We start from the raw sequence: 14,203 nt of genomic DNA, 5'->3' as shown, positions 1-14,203 counted from the left end.
CCAAGATTCTTTTCTTTTGCCTTGTTAGGCACCTAAGAACAAGTTAAGTCCTTTCCAAAGTAGGCGTATAAGTCTCCAAAGGTCGAGCATCGTGGATTGTGACCTTAACCGCTGTTCAACTAAAAAACACAAAACAAATGGAAACTATGGAGCCGAACTACGGTCGCTCTGATTCCTTTTAAGGGATACGTAGGCATTGGGTCGCGGGGCCTAAGCGAGCACACTTGTAAATAATTCCTTCTTTTCCCCGTATTTCTTTTGCATTCATTCGCATTTAGGTTTAGACGTTAGATACGCCCTTTAGATAGAAACAAACATAGGTGGATACCATCGAGTACGATGGGCGTGAGGGGTGCTAGCACCTTCCCCTCGCGTAACCGACTCCCGTACCCTGTTCTCTGGTCGAAAGACCTTGTCCTTGTTTCGAGTTAGGTTTCTGATATTCCTTTCCCGCGATGGGATAAATATATTAGTGGCGACTCTGATCCATTTTTCGCGGTAGCGACAACTGGCGACTCTGCTGGGGATGTTGCTAGACCTATTGCTGGTCCATTCCTAGCGAGTCGATCCTAGCCTTTGTTTGTTTCTTTTACTGGGTGTTTACTTGTTTTATATCTATACCTTGTATATATGTTTGCATGTTTATTTTTCTGCTTGCATATCATGTTTATTTCTGTTTGCATGCATGTGGATTATATTCTGTGTTCCTTGGGGTCTTCTGTTCTGTTTTGCAGGTTGGGTGGGATGTTCTGTGAGGTAAAAGGCCCAATACCCAGGCCAGAGTGACACATAGGATACCTAGGATAGAGTGGATAGTCATGACGCCGATGAGATGTCAGGTCTTGTCTAGTGCGATCATGAGACCCACGCCCAGTCGAGGTCCAAATGGGGTATCATTGTTGGCATGTAGATGCAACAACATTGGTGCCTCAGGAGGACTGATAACGCTGGTTGCCATTTTGACCTACCCTGACCTAGACTACACCCGTGAGTGGGGAGGGATATACATGACAGGTACCGTTGGTGACTATTTGGTTCTGTTGGTGACTATTTGGCTCTATTGGTTCTCTGATCTATGCCGGACCTTTGATCCTATGATATCTTCTTGCTCAGAATTATTGCCTTGGTCCCTCTATGTCGTGGGGACCCAATCTGCATCATTTTCATCATAGCATGTTTAAATTTCAAAAAAAAAAAGAGAAAAAAGAAAGAAAAGAAAGAAAAGAAAAAAGTTAATTCTCATGTGCATGTCATTTTTCAGGGTATCCAGAAAATATCTATCTCTGTCAAGAATGGATAACAACGTGACCGTCAATCAAGGAGCTACAAGGCGCACACACACTTATACTTTCCATCGCGAGGGTATGGTTCAACTGGGACAATTGGGTGAATTGGTCACTGGTCATAATGAAACAGTGTTCAGCGACAATTATGGCAACATATTATCTCTTCTGTACTCGCGGGTCGACGAATGGGCCTTATCCACTCTTCTTCAGTTCTACGACCCAGATATCCGTTGTTTCACATTTTCAGATTATCAGCTAGCTCCCACTCTCGAAGAGTACTCTTACCTCCTCAACATCAAGATTCAACACAAAGTGCCTTTTGTTTGTGTCCCGGAGAAACCTAGGTTGGATTACATTGCCAACGCTCTTTATTTGAGCTTGGGAGATGTTCATGATAACTGGAAGAAGAATGGTGATACTCATGGCTTCTACATGAGTTTCCTGGTTGAAAAAGCCCAAGAATTTGCTGACAAAGGAATATGGGAGGCTTTCAATGCTATTTTGGCCGCTCTGATCTATGGAATTGTGATGTTTCCCAACATTCACAAGTTCGTTGATTTGGCTGCTATATGTCTTTTTATGGACAAGAATCCAATACCCACCCTATTGGCTGACACATATTATTCCATTCACTCTCGGCATGGTAAAAGGGGGGCTATCCGAGGTTGCTTGCCGCTGTTATATAAATGGTTCAAATCTCACTTGCCTGCTAGTGGTCCGTTTGTTACCTCTACTCAGAAATGGTCTCAGAGAATCATGGGACTTACTGCAAACGATATCGTATGGTATCAATTCCGAACAGGCATATCTGAAGTCATTATTAGGTGCGGAAACTTTGGTAACGTCCCGCTCATTGGGACAAGAGGATGTATTAACTACAACCCAGTTCTAGCTCTTCGTCAGTTGGGCTATACCATGAAGAGGGGGCCTTCGGATAGGGAGATTTACCAATCCGTATACTTTGAAAAGGGAGCTGACCCTATAGCGCTTGAGGAAATCAAGAAGGCCTGGAATAACATTCATATAGGTGAGAGATCCACTCTGGGAGCCAAGAATGCCATTGCTATGGAGCCCTATACCGATTGGGTTAAGGAGAGAGTCAAGACACTTTTGTTACCATTCCCGGAAGTTCCTCTCTTGTATGCACAACCTCCGAAGATATCAGAAACTATGGTATCAAGGGAACGTTTTGACCAGGTCCGCGTCGCCAATTTGAGACTGAAAGAGAAAGATAGGGATATGGATTTGAAGCGCTATTTCCTTAAACAGACAAAGAATGAACTGGCCCGTGAACTTAAAACTCTCAAAGGAGAGTCTTCTCAAGCCAGGAAGAGGGTTAGAACTGAAAAGGACGGAAAAGCTGTTGTCGTTCCTACTGAAGATCCTCAAAAGGTTATAGAAAAGGCTATAAAGGAAGAAAAAGAGAAGCTCAGACGAGAGTATCAAGAAGACCTGAAAGCCCACAAGCTCCGACTGGAGAAAGAAACCAAGTATGAGTTGAGGACCATGAAGAAGAAACTGGAAGAAGAGACCACTCAGAGAATAGCAGTTGAGACCCAACTGAAAGGAAGTCACCTCCGCACCGCCCGACTAGCTGAAGAGAATGTCAAGCTCAGAGATCAAATGATGAGTGAAGCAAATGAACTTGAGAAGACCTATATCCCAGAATGCAAAGGGTGTGACGAACTTAGGGATTGCTGCAAGAATCTAGACACGCAGTTATTCCGAAAGGATGAAGTGATCCAAAGCCTTGTCAAAGGAAGAGATCGGGAGGCGACTAAGAAGCTGTTTGACGAAACAAAGAAGTGGAGTGACGCCCATTTCAGACAAGGAGGACCTTTGTTCTACATTGAGATGAATTGATAAATTGAATTTGTTTGTAGACCACCACCAGATTTGTTGGATGGGGTCTCTAATGTTTTTATATTGAAACATTGTTATTTGTGTATGAACCTACTCGCCTTAGGGAGCTGTTATGAATGAATTGAATTGCTTTCTGTTTCCACTTGATATCTCTCTCATCACGTTGTTATTTGTTCTTGACCATCAGTTCGATTTTGGATACTCTGAAAATGGCACCTCACATCATATGCACACATGCACCTCATGCACATCATGCACAAACAGGTACATCAGATGGTGTTCTTATTTGACTGAATGGGTTTTCTCTTTCAGCAATTGCACCTCCACCTACACATCGCTACTACACAAGGGCTAATCATTCACTGCAAATGGATCAGTTAAGGGATGATCTTATCCAGATGAGAACTCAGGTTACTGCTCAGATGGCTCAGTTCATGGAAGTCATGCAAAACATGGCTGATCGCCAAGAAGAACTCAGAATCAGGATGGACACAGTTGCTCAGGTTGTCGCGGATCCCCCACAAAGAAATCCTGCTGATATTCGTGTCAATGGTGAACCTGTGATCGGAGGACCTGGTGTAATTCCTCCTGCTGCTAATCAAGGTGATCCCCGTGGGCCTCCCCAGCCTACCCTTGAAGGACATACCACACAACAAATCAGAAGGGCTGCTGCTATCCCCGTGTTGGAAGAAGATCGACACGAGGATCTATTTCCTGAAAGTGAGTTGGGATTTCCACATGATGCTGGAAGGTTGTTCAGAGGACTGGAGGAAAGGATGAGGGCCATGGAAGGCCAAGGACTCGGTATGGACATTAATGACTTGGGTTTGGTTCCTGGTGTCCGTGTGCCGCCAAAATTCAAAGTGCCAGATTTTGAGAAGTACAAGGGGAATACTTGTCCCAAGACCCATGTCCGAGCTTACTATCGCAAAATGCATGTATACTCTGAGGACGAGGGACTGTTGATGCACTTTTTCCAAGATAGCCTGACTGGGGCATCCTTGGAATGGTATATGAGGTTGGAGAGAACTCACATCCGAAGTTGGAGAGACCTGGTTGATGCCTTCATAAAGCAGTATCAGTATAATGTTGACATGGCACCAAATCGCACTCAGTTACAGAATTTATCCCAGAAAGCTAATGAGTCCTTCAAAGAATACGCGCAAAAATGGCGCGAGTTGGCAGCCAGAGTTCAACCACCTATGTTGGAGAGAGAAATGATGGACCTGTTCACCAACACTCTGGAGGGTCAATACTACTCTGCCTGCTCTGCATCCTCAAGTTTTGCCGAGTTGGTTATGATTGGTGAGCGAATTGAAAGTGGAATTAAGGCTGGTAGAATACAGAATCCGAGTGCTGCTAGTTCCTCCTCTGGGGCTGGTGGAAAGAAACCATATAATGGGTTTGCTAAGAAAAGAGAAGGTGAAACGAGTGCTGCTTACTATGGTAGTGGCAGAAATCAGGCTCATCAACAAGTAGCCGCTGTGACTATCCCAAATGCTCCTTTCCAACATCAACAACAAGGGTATCAGCCGCGTCAGTACCAACAACGACCGAAATTGCCAGAAAGAGCTTTTGATCCGATCCCAATGACATACGCACAAGTATTGCCATATCTCCTCGATTTGAACTTGGTCCAATTGAGGACTCTAGCCACTCCTGCTAAGCTGCCTCCTAATTGGGATGCTAATGCAAGGTGTGAATTCCACTCTGGGTCACCTGGACATAATATTGAAAACTGTAAAGCGTTGAAGCATAAAGTCCAGGATTTGCTCGACTCCAAAGCCATCGAGTTTACTCCTACTCAAGGGCCTAATGTTGTTCAGAATCCTATGCCTCCCCATGGAACCCATGCGGCAAATGCTATTGAGGTTGTTGAAGACACTCACCTGGTTAAGGATGTGATCGAATTGGGTTCATTGTTGCCATTATTGAAGAAGGAATTGTTGAGGATGAGACTATACGCTGGTTGTGGAGAGTTCTGTCCTAATTGCATGGTCACTTCATCAGTTTGTGATAAGGTGAAAGATGGGATTCAACAGTTGATAGATAGTGGGTATCTACAGTTTGAGCGTGTGCGACGTCCTGAAATGGTTGAAAACGCAGTTAATGTGGCATCTATCCCCTACACTCCTGCTAAAATCCCAATTCCTGCTAGAGCACCTCCTTTGGTTATTACATCACCTGGTCCCGTTCCGTATACTAGTGAGAAAGCAATCCCATGGAATTATGGCGGAGAAGTTTTCTACCAAGGGGCCAAGTATGAGATTAAAGTACCGGTTGAAAAAGAAGATGTTGATAATGTTGTTGGCATTGGAAGAATGACAAGAAGTGGTCGTATTTTCAACCCTCCCCAGAGTACTCGCGATGACAATACAGAAGCTCAAGCTCAAGCAAAAGGGAAAGGAGTGACAGAAGATACTTTGGATCAGGGGCAAAGCTCTAACTCTGAAGATACTGTGGCCAAAGAGATGGAAGAGTTCCTAAAGATCATCAAGAAAAGTGAGTATAAAGTGGTTGACCAATTGAGCCAAACTCAATCAAAGATTTCGATCTTGCAGTTGCTCTTGTGTTCGGAGACACATCGAAACGCTTTGTTGAGACTTTTAAGTACTGCTTTCGTCCCTCCAGAGATCTCAGTGAATCAACTTGAAGGGGTGGTGTCAAACATCAATGCTGGTAATGGATTGGGATTCACTGATGCAGACTTGCCCTCCGAAGGTAGAAACCATAATAGAGCTTTGCATATATCAGTGGAATGTAAAGGGACTATGTTATCTCGTGTTCTCGTGGATAATGGATCTTCTTTGAATGTATTACCGAAGTCGTCTTTGATGAGGCTGGATTACTCTGGTGTCGAGATAAGGCCGAGTGAATTGACAGTGCGAGCCTTTGATGGGTCAAAGAGATCCGTATTTGGGGAGGTTGACTTGCCAATAATGATAGGCCCTCAGCTTTTCACCATTACCTTCTTTGTGATGGATATCCACCCGTCTTACAGTTGTCTCCTGGGACGTCCATGGATCCATGCTGCTGGGGCCGTGACTTCCACATTGCATCAGAAACTCAAATTTGCCACTCAGGGGAAGATAGTCACGATATGTGGGGAGGAAGAGCATGTGGTAACCCATCTTGCGTCTTTCAAATATATTGATGTGGAAGGGGAGGTCCACGAAACACCTTGTCAAGCGTTTGAGGCTGTCCAGACTATCAAGATCCCTTATGTTGAAAAGAAGAAGTTGGAGGCTCCTATGTCTTCACTAAAGGAAGCCAAAGCTGTGGTTGAATCTGGTCATCCTGAAGGATGGGGCCGAGTCTTGGATCTACCAATCAAGCAGGATAAGTGTGGGATTGGATATCAGTTGGGGCAGAGTTCTTCTGATGGGTCCTTCAAGAAGCCCGGAACCTTCGTTCCGATCAAGTTCTCTAGTGCTGGCATTGTCAAGGATCATATTTGTGCTGCTGATGATGATATGGATAGTGATTATGACATTGAAGAATGGATCAAGCCGTGTGTCCCGGGACAGAAGCTTCTCAACTGGTCATCCGAAGACATCATCTCAATTGCTCTTGATCAAAAGTAATAATGTTTGTTTTTGTTTATCATGCAATAATTCCTGTGTTCTGCCCAAGACACAGTGAACATATGTAGGGCCTCATTTGTTGTTTTTCAATGTTAAGATCATTAATAAAAGGACGTTTTTGCATTCAAATATTTTGTTCCCTGTCTTTCGTTTTTACTTTTATATTTATAATTAATCAAAAAAAATGGCAACGTTTCTTATTTATCATCATCCCTCCATTCTAAAATAAAGCATAAATCATAATCCATGCAGATCCACTTCTCCTCCAGATTCTATTGACAACGATCTTGCTATGCCTCGTCATGACTTTGACAACCCTATCTACGCCGCTGAAGAAGGGGGTGAAGAAGATTGTGAATTGCCTGATGAGTTGGCCAGATTGTTGAAACAAGAAGAGAAAGTGATCGAGCCACATCAAGAGCCTATTGAGACGGTGAATCTTGGCACCGAAGAGACGAGAAGGGAGGTTAAAATAGGGGCTTCTTTGAATGAGAATGTGAAAGAGAAGTTGATTGGAATGTTGAAGGAGTATTCTGATATCTTCGCATGGTCTTACGAAGATATGCCTGGATTAGATACTGATATTGTTGTGCACAGGCTACCCCTTAAAGAAAATTCTTCGCCCGTCAAGCAGAAACTCAGGAGAACACGTCCTGATATGTCCAAGAAAATCCAAGAAGAGGTTCAGAAGCAGTTTGATGCAGGTTTTCTTGCTGTAACAGTTTATCCACCATGGGTCGCCAACATTGTACCTGTACCTAAGAAAGATGGGAAGGTACGAATGTGTGTCGACTATCGAGATCTGAATAGGGCGAGCCCGAAGGATGATTTCCCGCTTCCTCATATTGATGTATTGGTAGATAATACTGCTCAGTTCTCAGTTTTCTCCTTCATGGACGGTTTTTCTGGTTACAACCAAATAAAGATGGCGCCCGAGGACATGGAAAAGACAACATTCATTACGCCTTGGGGCACCTTTTGTTACAAGGTCATGCCGTTTGGATTAAAGAATGCTGGGGCAACCTATCAAAGAGCCATGGTGACTTTGTTTCACGACATGATTCATAAAGAAATTGAGGTCTATGTGGACGACATGATTGCAAAGTCCCATACTGAAGAAGAGCACCTGGTTCATCTGAAGAAATTGTTTGAAAGGTTAAGAAAGTTCAGGTTAAGGTTGAATCCCAATAAATGCACCTTCGGAGTGAGATCAGGAAAGTTGCTTGGTTTCATCGTAAGTGAAAGGGGTATCGAGGTCGATCCCGCCAAGGTAAAAGCTATACAAGAGATGCCTGAGCCGAGAACTGAGAAACAGGTTCGTGGATTCTTGGGAAGGTTAAATTATATTGCAAGGTTCATCTCACACCTTACCGCCACGTGTGAACCTATCTTCAAGCTATTGAGAAAGAATCAGGCAATAAAGTGGGATGACAATTGTCAAAAGGCGTTTGATAAGGTTAAAGAGTATTTGCAAGAGCCTCCAATCCTCATGCCTCCAGTGGAAGATAGACCTTTGATTATGTATCTGACAGTCCTCGAGAATTCAATGGGGTGTGTGCTGGGTCAGCATGACGAGTCCGGTCGAAAAGAGCACGCAATTTATTACCTTAGCAAAAAGTTTACCGATTGTGAATCAAGATACTCACTACTCGAGAAAACTTGCTGTGCTTTGGCATGGGCTGCTCGCCGACTGAGACAGTATATGTTGACTCACACCACTTTATTGATTTCAAAGATGGACCCAATCAAATATATATTTGAGAAACCAGCATTGACCGGAAGGATTGCCCGTTGGCAAATGATCTTGACAGAGTACGACATACAATACACTACCCAGAAGGCCATTAAAAGTAGTGTAATTGCCGACTATCTTGCACATCAACCTGTGGACGATTACCAGTCTATGTACTTTGAGTTTCCTGATGAGGACATAATGTGTGTGGCAGAGACCTCCAAGAGTCAAGATCAGGAGGAAGGACCTGAACCAGGGGCGCGATGGACGCTCGTGTTCGATGGTGCTTCTAATGCATTGGGTAATGGTATTGGGGCTGTGCTTACCTCTCCGACAGGTTTTCATATTCCATTCACGGCCAGGATTTGTTTTGATTGTACTAATAATGTGGCTGAATATGAGGCTTGCATATATGGTATTGAGGCCGCCATTGATTTGAGGATTAAAAATCTCGCAGTTTATGGAGATTCTGCTTTGGTGATTAGTCAGATCAACGGAGATTGGGAAACACGCCACCCCAACTTGATTCCCTATAGAGAACATGTGGTGAAATTGGCTCAATACTTTGATGAGATCACCTTCGATCACATCCCTCGAGAGGAAAATCATTTGGCTGATGCTTTGGCCACTTTAGCATCCATGTTCAAAGTCAAATGGGACAATGAAGCGCCGTCAATTGTGATCAAAAGGTTGGATGAACCTGCATTCTGTGGCGTCATTGATAATGTGCCTGATGAGAAACCATGGTTTTATGACATTAAGAAATTTCTGGAAACCCAAGAGTATCTTGAGGGTGCTTCCCTCACAGATAGGAAAACTCTGAAGAGACTATCTGCCAAGTTCTTCATTGCTGGAGGTGTGTTATACAAGAGGAACTTTGATTCTGTGTTGCTTAGATGCGTGGATAGACACGAAGCAGCAAAGATCATGCAAGAGGTACACGAAGGATCCTTTGGTACACATGCAAGTGGGCACACCATGGCTAGAAAAATATTGAGAGCAGGTTATTATTGGTCGACCTTGGAACATGATTGTTTCAACCATGTGGTGGTATGTTACAAATGTCAAGTATATGCAGATAGGGTTCACGTACCTCCAGTTCCTCTGAACGTCTTGACATCTCCTTGGCCATTTGCTATGTGGGGCATCGATATGATTGGGGAAATTAAGCCCACCGCCTCTAATGGACATCGTTTCATCCTCGTTGCTATTGACTACTTCACCAAGTGGGTTGAAGCTGCGTCTTATGCAAATGTCTCCAAGCAAGTAGTGACTCGCTTCATCAAGCACCATATAATTTGTCGTTATGGGGTTCCTGAAAGAATTATCACTGATAATGGATCCAACCTCAATAACAAGATGATGAAGGAATTATGCGAGAATTTCAAGATTACGCATCATAACTCCTCCCCGTATCGGCCAAAGATGAATGGCGCAGTTGAGGCGGCCAATAAAAACATCAAGAAGATTGTGCAAAAGATGGTGGTCACTTATAAGGATTGGCATGAGATGTTGCCCTTTGCTTTACATGGTTATCGTACCTCGGTGCGTACTTCCACAGGGGCAACTCCCTTCTCGTTAGTATATGGCATGGAAGCGATTCTTCCGGTTGAGGTTGAGATTCCTTCATTAAGGGTATTAACAGATGTGAAGCTCAGTGAAGCTGATTGGGTCCAGACCAGATTTGATCAATTGAACCTTATTGATGAAAAAAGACTAGCAGCCATATGCCACGGGCAAGCCTATCAAAAGAAGATGAAGAGAGCCTTCGACAAGAAGATTCGAGCTCGACACTTTCAGGTTGGTGACCTTGTGCTCAAGAAGATCCTGCCTATTCACAACGATCCTAGGGGAAAGTGGACTCCGAATTACGAAGGGCCTTATGTCGTAAAGAAAGTCTTCTCAGGTGGCGCCATGATCCTCTCAACTATGGATGGCGAAGACTTCCCACTTCCCGTGAATGCCGACGCAGTTAAAAAATACTTCGCATAAACCTGATCAAAAAATAAAAATAAAAGAAAAGGAAAAGATCAGGAAAAAGAATGAAAAAGAAATAAAGTATACCCGCTAAGTTGAAAACCCGAAAGGGCGACTTAGGCAAAAAGGGGGTCCTGGTGGATTGAAAACCCGAAAGGGCGGTCCAGGCAAAAGAGGGACAAAAAGCGAATGACTGCGTCGTGCATTAGATCCTCGAGCATAGTTAGTCACCATAAATGGAGGGCTCACAAGGGCGAAGGATCAATCCATTCATCCATTTCGGAAAGCAAAGCAGAAGGAATATCGAAGATCTGCGAGGCATAGCAAGATTGGAACCCAATGGAATCTTTTCTTACGTTGCCATATTTGTAAATTCTATTTGTTTTTCTTTTTGGTGGCCACCTCCTTAAGGGGCCGCTTCCTGGTGTACTCGCCTATGTTAGGCACTTCTTTTCATTAATAAAAAAGGATATTTCACTCAAAAATTCCCACATCGTTTTATTTTTACTGTTTTGTTTACAAAAGCGTCCAATTATTTTGGTAAGCATTGCATTTCTAACATCGAAGTCCTACAAAAAGAACATGAGCTAAAACAAATAGAATTTTTTAAAGATTTTGAGCACTTGGGATGGTGGACGAGGTAGAACCATCATACCTAGGGCATATTTGCTTGATTTGTTTTGCAGGAATCTCCGATCATTCAGCACAGTCGGATGCCAGTACCTACGCTTCAAGAGGTATCAACCAAACAGCTCTGTCAATACGGAACCCAAAGGTCTCCTTTCCCACAAATACCAGAGTTTATTTCTCTGGGGGACTCTCATCCAAGGCTCAAATGCTCCGCAGTGTTGATTAGATTCCCTTATTCTTCGACAAAGATGTGGAAGTTCAAAAGGGGAGGTGCAATCTTCAAAGTTTCCAAGCAAGATGACGATACGGCCCCTCTGGTGTAAGTTCTCCCCCACGGAAGTGACATACTAGGGGTCGTCCAAGAAACCATCTGGTGGCCCCACAAAGTCAAGAAGTCAAAAAGAATCCCCACAGAGTTCATCAGATAAAAGATTTCTCCGGTGTTCACACGAATGCCTTTATTTGGCACTTTGCATATAGTAATCATTGCATTCACACTGCATCCTCAAAAGCGTAGCATTCCCATGAATATGGAGCATTACGCAAAGAAAGTTCAAACATGCATCAATGCATAAGCCAAGTTTGTATGTGCTCTAAAAGGCACAAGATAATATATTCCCAAAAGAAGTCTCACTCCAGTGTGGATTGGATACAAAGTCATTCTGCACAAAGATCATTATCTCTTTGGTGATTTCCCGTTTGCTGAGTTCAATCGTTTAGATAACTCATACTTTGTGTATGGCAATCCGAATGATCGTCACTCTCGTACAATTACATCCTGCCTTTCGGCCTGAAGGAACCTTGTAGTTCTTGTGTTTCGCCAAGTCCAATGATTATTGGCATACCCTTCTAGATCTCGAGTCACCCTTCGGCTGTGTCTCTTTTTGAAGTCTAACTGAGGTTAGCAAACTAGGATCGGATTCCCCTTCGGCTGGTTTCATCCTTTATCGAGTCACCCTTCGGCTGTGTCTCTTTTTGAAGTCTAACTGAGGTTAGCAAACTAGGATCGGATTCCCCTTCGGCTGGTTTCGTCCTTTATCGAGTCACCCTTCGGCTGTGTCTCTTTTTGAAGTCTAACTGAGGTTAGCAAACTAGGATCGGATTCCCCTTCGGCTGGTTTCATCCTTTATCGAGTCACCCTTCGGCTGTGTCTCTTTTTGAAGTCTAACTGAGGTTAGCAAACTAGGATCGGATTCCCCTTCGGCTGGTTTCATCCTTTATCGAGTCACCCTTCGGCTGTGTATCTTTTTGAAGTCTAACTGAGGTTAGCAAATTAGGATCGGTTTCCCCTTCGGCTGGTTTCATCCTTTATCGAGTCACCCTTCGGCTGTGTCTCTTTTTGAAGTCTAACTGAGGTTAGCAAATTAGGATCGGTTTCCCCTTCGGCTGGTTGCATCCTTTATCGAGTCACCCTTCGGCTGTGTCTCTTTTTGAAGTCTAACTGAGGTTAGCAAACTAGGATCGGATTCCCCTTCGGCTGGTTTCATCCTTTATCGAGTCACCCTTCGGCTGTGTCTCTTTTTGAAGGCTAACTGAGGTCAGCAAACTAGGATCGGATTCCCCTTCGGCTGGTTTCATCCTTTATCAAGTCACCTTTCGGCTGTGTCTCTTTTTGAAGTCTAACTGAGGTTAGCAACCTGTGTAAGGTCCACCTTCGGCTGGTATCCTTTGATAACATTCAACACTCTTTGATTTACCGCAGAATGCAAATTTTGATGGTACTTTCGGGTATTCAATCCACTTACACCTTAAATGTACGAAACCCAAGACGGTTGTACATTCAGGTCCAAGAAGATTGAATAGGGGCAGCTGTCGCACCCCAAAATTTGCCCACTTATTTATTCCCTAATTGGCTTTCATATCATATTCATGTGCATACTTCATCTAAAGACATTCATCCATTACATTCATCCATATCACAGTTACTGTTCAAGAAGAGTGACAAAAAGAGCTTCTATTGAGAAAGTTTCTTGGTTCAGAAGAAAGGATCTGAAGCCTGACTGTAGAGGATCATTTCCATCAGCATACTCCTAAAGTCAGGGTTTCATTCTCTCCAAGTCAACGCTTTGGTTAAAAGATACAAATCTCAAATCATCAGGGGTTTTCAAATTAGAGCTTTGACTAAAGTCAACCCTGTTGACTTTTCGGGCAAGATTTAATCAGGAAAATGTTTGTGGATGCAAAATATGGTTGTCCTGTTCATCGAAGCTTCTCTGGTTGAAAATTGATTGAGAATTAGATCAGAAATGGATTAATCGGGAAATTTATCTGGAATCGGGAAAATCAAGAAAAGTTGACTTTTTGGTCAAAAGTCAAGGTCGATTGTCAAATATTGACTTTTGGTGGAAAATCGGTCAAAGAAAGTCAATGGAATAAATAAAAGCAAGAAAATGTCAAATTTACCAAAAATGGCAAGTTAGTTGAAATGTGAAAGTTTCCAAAAGAGGAAAGATTCCAACACTTAGAATTTTTTGAAGAGTTTAAGATTGGATGACCAGTCAACTTCAGGCACGTTTTTCACATGGATCTAGAGCTCAATTTAAAACAAGGTCAACAACAAAGTTGTTCATTTCATATGGGTCTACAACTTTGTAGTTGGAGGTTTTCTCATTTGAGTTTTAGATAAAGAGATATAGATGAGAGAAGTTGGGTGTTCATAATTGTTGAAGCCAAATTTGCATGGCAGATTCCCAAGTCACGACCAGGCAGTGTATCAAACATGTGGCGCGCCAAATTTCAGCTTGATTTTAGAGAAATACATGTGTGCTATAAACGTAATCTTGGTATTTTCATGTTCTCTTCCATGTGATCTATCCAACGAGTCAAAGATCAAGCCATGTGGATGAATATTGAGTCAATCATGAAGCTTCAAAGTCACACCCTCACACTGGTCAAAGGTGGGCACCTGGGTGGACAGAATTCCAGGTCACGCGCGTGCATTCTATCAAACACATGGCGTGTCAACTTTAAGATCAATTCTAAGGCCCTTCAAGTCTCCATATGGGTCAATCTTGATGTTAAATCATTATTTGCCATGCTCTACATACAATGAGACAAGAGTTGGATCGTTTGGACAATTATTGATCAAGATGGAGAGGCTCAAAGTCATGCACACACACATCGTATACGGG

At 43.2% G+C, this 14,203-nt stretch overlaps 2 protein-coding genes across 2 annotated transcripts; both read left to right on the top strand.

Moving 5' to 3' along the window:
• Positions 1 to 1,292: 1,292 nt before the first annotated feature.
• Positions 1,293 to 3,269, top strand: LOC131630929 (uncharacterized). Its single transcript, XM_058901673.1, has 2 exons — positions 1,293 to 2,776; positions 3,170 to 3,269. Exons 1-2 carry the CDS (start codon positions 1,293 to 1,295, stop codon positions 3,267 to 3,269), a joined length of 1,584 nt encoding a protein of 527 aa, XP_058757656.1.
• Positions 3,270 to 3,517: 248 nt separating this feature from the next.
• Positions 3,518 to 10,457, top strand: LOC131630928 (uncharacterized). Its single transcript, XM_058901672.1, has 2 exons — positions 3,518 to 6,729; positions 6,986 to 10,457. The coding sequence occupies exons 1-2, from the start codon at positions 3,518 to 3,520 to the stop codon at positions 10,455 to 10,457; spliced, it is 6,684 nt and encodes a 2,227-aa protein (XP_058757655.1).
• The last annotated feature ends 3,746 nt before the right edge of the window (positions 10,458 to 14,203 follow it).

Source organism: Vicia villosa, unplaced genomic scaffold (genome assembly GCF_029867415.1).
Source record: "Vicia villosa cultivar HV-30 ecotype Madison, WI unplaced genomic scaffold, Vvil1.0 ctg.000752F_1_1, whole genome shotgun sequence".
In the NCBI taxonomy this organism is placed as follows: Eukaryota; Viridiplantae; Streptophyta; class Magnoliopsida; order Fabales; family Fabaceae; genus Vicia; species Vicia villosa.
Note: the sequence above shows the minus strand (reverse complement) of the source record. Positions and strands in the feature narration are given on the sequence as shown.